This window comes from Trachymyrmex septentrionalis, unplaced genomic scaffold (assembly GCF_001594115.1).
Source record: "Trachymyrmex septentrionalis isolate Tsep2-gDNA-1 unplaced genomic scaffold, Tsep1.0 scaffold25, whole genome shotgun sequence".
NCBI classification, from domain to species: domain Eukaryota; kingdom Metazoa; phylum Arthropoda; class Insecta; order Hymenoptera; family Formicidae; genus Trachymyrmex; species Trachymyrmex septentrionalis.
Window position 1 is genome coordinate 2,450,248 of NW_017305408.1, and position 5,396 is coordinate 2,455,643.

The 5,396-nt window shown below is 34.2% G+C and overlaps 2 protein-coding genes across 3 annotated transcripts in view; one reads left to right on the forward strand and one right to left on the reverse strand.

Moving 5' to 3' along the window:
- LOC108748896 (28S ribosomal protein S21, mitochondrial) overlaps nt 1-239 on the reverse strand; it is a 2,262-nt gene extending 2,023 nt beyond the window's left edge. For both annotated transcript variants that reach the window (XM_018487308.1, XM_018487307.1), the window contains exon 1: nt 52-239. The gene's annotated coding sequence lies outside the window, so the exon portion shown is untranslated. The remainder of the gene's footprint in view (nt 1-51) is intronic.
- A 167-nt stretch (nt 240-406) lies between these two features.
- LOC108748994 (armadillo repeat-containing protein 4) overlaps nt 407-5,396 on the forward strand; it is a 7,787-nt gene continuing 2,797 nt past the window's right edge. Inside the window, exons 1-7 of the mRNA XM_018487469.1 lie at nt 407-584; nt 864-1,161; nt 2,153-2,356; nt 2,585-2,671; nt 3,112-3,360; nt 3,707-4,138; nt 4,886-5,290. Of these exons, the coding sequence (XP_018342971.1) occupies nt 526-584; nt 864-1,161; nt 2,153-2,356; nt 2,585-2,671; nt 3,112-3,360; nt 3,707-4,138; nt 4,886-5,290 (1,734 nt within the window). The 5' untranslated portion in view covers nt 407-525. The remainder of the gene's footprint in view (nt 585-863; nt 1,162-2,152; nt 2,357-2,584; nt 2,672-3,111; nt 3,361-3,706; nt 4,139-4,885; nt 5,291-5,396) is intronic.

Sequence of the window (5,396 nt, forward strand, 5' to 3'; positions counted from 1 at the left end):
TCGCGTGACATTTTCACGACATATTAATTACGATGACTCTTTCACAATGACCTTTTGGAAATAAGAGTTCGTGTTTTATTCTTGCATTAAATTACACAATCTTTCTTTCTCGTCAAATTTTATCAAAAAAAATTATTTCATTTTAAATTTCAAAAGTGTAATTTACACATTTATATATAAGTTCAGCTATAGAAAACAGCAATGTTTAACTGAAAATTTTGTAGATATCCGTCAAATGGAAACTGACGTTTACTTTAAATAACAAGATTTCACAGAAGCAATAATTAATTGACATTTCGTTTCTGTTTTTTTTTTTGGCGATATATTTAAAATTTCATTATTTTTTATATCAAGGCAGTGAAATTGGCAGTGATTGTTTGATCGATAGTTCGTTGTAATAGCGCGCATGGGGATAGACAAATCTTTTAACACAGTTAAGAGACGAGTAAGAAGAAGACCCTGTTCTTTCGATATTTTAAGATCTTGAGAAAGAATTTACCGCGAACTTAATGCTCGCTGCAAAAGATGCCTCCGAAGAAGAAGAAAGAAATCGTGCCAAAGGAGGAAGTGCAGGAATCTACTGAGTAAGGAAACGGACACGAAACGTGGGGACGAATCATCCCAAAAATTTAGTTACGTTTTCGTTATTGTTGATTTTACATTCTACAGTTATTAATTATATACAACGTAATAATTTGTAAATAAATTTATAATAATTTTTAAACAAACTCCATTATATTTTGAATCTTTTATGTTTTTTGTTTTTTTTTCGAAAATTAAATGGAAACCGAAATATTTGAAATATCTTTTCACGAAAATAAATAAGAAATATAGGTTAAGCGATATTAGGTCCGTTTATGTAGACCAGAACCGGAAATTGTGGAGACAGCCGAGTTGGAACCCCCGAAACAGGTGTCCTTGCTCACTGGTGAACCCTATGGACCTCGAATTCGTTTTGTCAGCGAAAAAGCCGAGGAGGAGAGCTCGGACGACGAGCCAGAGTCCGAAGATGAGGAGGAGGCGAGATATCAGGAAGATCATCCGGAAATGCCTTCCGAATTCTGGCATATACAGAAACTCATCAAGTATATGAAGGCTGGCAATCAAACTGCCACCATGGTGTCCTTGTGTTTAATAAAGGATTATGATCTCACCGACAAGGTAGTCCATTATATTTTTATTATAAGATTAAATTAGGCTGCAAGAAAAAATATCATCTATAATGTTCTAATAATCTAACAAAGTCACAATAATTCTAATAAATTTATTCTTTGCTTCATTATTATTCTTTCATTTATATCAATTTTTTAAATTCTTTAATTTAAAAAGTAATCTCTCTCTCTTTTGTATATCATCTACGCAATCAATTATTTTATAATAAATATATTTGTGAATAGGAAAATAGGTCAAATATGAGCTTAAAAAAAAGATAAAGTTTATTAAGACATTAATCTATATCATAAAAGATCATAAAAGATGTGAGAGTTTTTTACAATTATTAATAAATGGAACGTTTCGACTTTATTTAATAATCTTCAATTACAATAATAAGCATAGTTGTATAAGATTAAAACATTATTAATAAATTATTAGAAATAAAATTAAATATTGGAGAAAACATAGAAAATTAATCTCAACGAAATATCAATTAACCATATCACACAAAGGTTAAACAATATAATACAGTAAATAAATTATTAAATTAAGTCTTTATGTAATAGTTGTCGAAACTTTCTTCATTTAAAGATGAAAAAAGTAGAATCAAATAAGGATAAGATTTTTAAAATCATAAGATAAATGAAGTCAATAGTTAATAAAAGTCTTGAGATTTATCTATGTATAAATAAATTAAATTGAAAGTATTGCACCGAAAAAGGAGTCAATGTTTAAAAAACTTACTTAATTTTTCAAGATATGAATTCTATAGATAGAATCTGCAGAGAAACATGTCTTAAATAATAAAAGGGCTTCTTGTCAGAGCATAAGCTTGTCTATAAATGATAGAAATTGAAAACAGATATGTGTTGTTATGTATAATATATAATGTACAAAAGATTGATATAAATTAATGTTGTGAAAATGAATCTAATAAGTAAAAATATAAATCATCTAATCTCTTAGTGTCTTTCAAAATATATTTGTGATAGTGCAGATCATACAGAAGGCTATCCAAGAAATGGGAGGTCTCGAAGTTTTAGTGAATCTCCTCGAAACGAGTGACATCAAGTGTCAAAACGGCTCGTTGTCGGTCTTACTACAAATCGCGACTTCCACGGAGATGAAGCGATATTTAATTGACTTGGACATTGCAACGCCATTAATACAAATGTTGAAGCATCCCGCCAGAGATATCCAGGTCATTGACCTTTATCAAAATAGCTCCTTCAATTAATTAATCGGCCTAGTTGTTTTTATTAGCTGTGCGTGGAGTATTTAATTTAGAATCCGATTGATTTTGTCAATTCATAAAATGTTCGTCAAATTAAAAATGCTAAAGTCCCAAACATCTTGAATCTAATTTTTCAATTCTTTTTCCACACTTCGTTTCATCGTGTTATATAATGTTAATTTGTAATCCTCGCAGGTTTTGGCAGCCGAAACTATGGCCATTATAGCTCGAATCAGGAAGGCCAGAAAACAAATTAGAATTCGCGGTGGAATACCGCTCATCGTAAGTTATCCAATCCACCAGTATTCGAATAAGACAAATAAGTTGTCTCAAGATTATTTCAAAATTGCTATGTATAAAATATTGAACCTCTAATACATACAAACGATGATATTTCGATATTATCGTTTTTATATATTATTTTACTCCACGTGATGAATTATTCATGTTCCAAATCAATCAAATTTTATCACTTTTATACAAGTACTTATACAAAAATTTGTATATTTTACGTATATTTCAAAACATCTTTAGAAAGTATTGTATTTGTAGAGTAGTGTATTTAAAAACGGAAAGGAAAGGGTAGAACTATTATTTAAGTATTTAAAAAAAAAGAAATGTGCAGAAAAATGACAAATGACCCGTGGGTATTGAGAATTAAATATTTGTTTTCCTCTCAATGTGAGCAGCATGACAATCTATTGATTCTTTTTGTTTGACAGCTGGACGTAATGGATGTGCCCGACGAAGTTCTTCGTCGGCCATACGATGAATTAAGCGAGGCCAACAAAGAACTCGTGGACGTCGCCATAGGTTGTGCCAAGGTTTTAGATTCTTTAGGCAGCAGTCCGAAGATCAAGGAGGAACTTCGTAAACATGGTGTTGTTCGCTTGATGTCCCGTTTTCTAAAATCGAGACACACTCAGCTAATCGTACCCACGATGGGCGCCGTACAGCAGTGTGCTGATCTGGTTTACTGAATTTTATTTGCTATTAATAGTGTTAATTAAAATAATTTAATGTATCAATAAAATAATTTAAATCAATTTTAACAATATATATATATATATATAAATTATGAAAATTATTTATGGAAAATATAGTTATCATTATATTAATAATCGAAAACAAGTTAAATATTATGAAATTTAAATATCAGGGAAATTTAAATATCAATATCCCGGATTTGTCATTGTTATTCAAAATCCATGGCACTGTCGCATTTATTAAAATCGTAATTAATTAAACTATCTATTTTCAAAATTTTATTATAAATAATCCCTTGTGCGGTGCCAATATTTATTGGCGCATCTGTAGAATGTTTTCAGAGAGGCATTTGAGCGAGAGGGCATCATCGACGACTTGGTGCGACATTTGAAGAACGACAACGTGAAGCTGAAGGAGAACTCTGCCTTGGCCATCTTCAAATGCGCTTCTAATCAGGAAACTCGAATGATGGTGCGTCGAGCTGGCGGTCTGGACCCACTTTGCAAACTCGTGCAGAGCGAGGAGGTGCACGCCAATAAGCGCCTGCTGGCTGCGGTCACCGGTGGCGTCTGGAAATGTGCCATCAGCCCCGAGAACGTAATGAGATTCAATCAAAACGATCTGGTAGCGTCATTGGTGCCTCTGCTCGAGGAAAACGAGGATGAAAGGGTGTTAGCCAACGTTGTAGGCGCTCTCGCCGAGTGCTGTAAGGATCCCACTAACAGGGACGTCTTGAGGATTAAGGAGGGTCTACCGAAACTGGTAAAGACCATTCAAAGTCAGGAGTACACTTCTATCTGTGCTTTTCTTCTCTCCCTCCCTCTCTCTCTCTCTCTCTCTCTCTCTCTCTCTCTCTCTCTCTCTCTCTCTCTCTCTTTGGATCAAACTTTGCTTATCTGTGAACTCTTGCTTGTACATTAGACTTATAAGAAGGAATTTATACAGATGATCTCAAAGATGATGTAATGGAGAATCGAATATTTTTTTCTTTTCCGAATAAGATAACTTTTATGTGCGTAAAAATATCTATTTGAGTCAATTATTTATTCGTGTCATGTGTTCTAATAATTGAAATATTGTATCAAAAGGGAAAAATTGTTTTAAAAACTGAATGTGTTATATTGCAGATAGTAGAGATTCCTTGCATATTCAGAATAAATATTCAGATCAATATAATAAAATCGATAGTAATGGTTCTTTTAATGATCCTCGAGCAATTACTAGATGAATTCTCATCGTATATGTTAACAATTTAATGATTAACAATTATCAATTTTATTGGAATATAGCTGCATTGACCCATTTAACTTTAATTATCCCATTGGAATTTATATGAGAGATAATTTCCAAATGAAGCGAAAATTGGATTGTGTATCGGAAGGTTGCAAGTACCATTCTCGATGATTAATCGAGTTAACGTGCGCTACACCAATCCCATGACGATCGATGTTTCCTCGTTACTCCAGTATTTGCGATACCGCAGAATGAGTGCTTCAGGGACCTTTGCAGATTAGACTATTGAGCGCCACGTACGAGCCATTATTAGAGAACGTGCCACTGGTGCTGAAAGAGTGTGCCGTCAATGAGAAATGCATGGACATTATCAACGACGCGGAGCATCAGCTGGACGGCGTGCGATTAGTCTGGTCCCTGCTGAAGCATTCCAGTGATGTGATCAAGCGTAATGCTTGTCTCGCTCTGGTACCCTGCATCCGCCACGCAAAGGATTCCCCTGAGATGGTGCGCGCCTTCGTGGGCGGCTTGGAGCTCACAGTCAGTCTCCTGGAGAGCAAAGACACGGAAGTGCTCAGCGCGGTCTGCGCCATGATCGCGGAGATTGCCACCGATCCTGAGAACCTGGGCATCCTGACGGATCACGGCGTCGTGAAGAAATTGGCCGCTCTCGTGGAAACTGTTGGTTCAACTACTTACGATAATGATTTCTATTTAAAAGTTTACGCGACTGCTTCGTGAAAAAAATCTTTTTAATAATTACATACATTTATTATTACATATATAT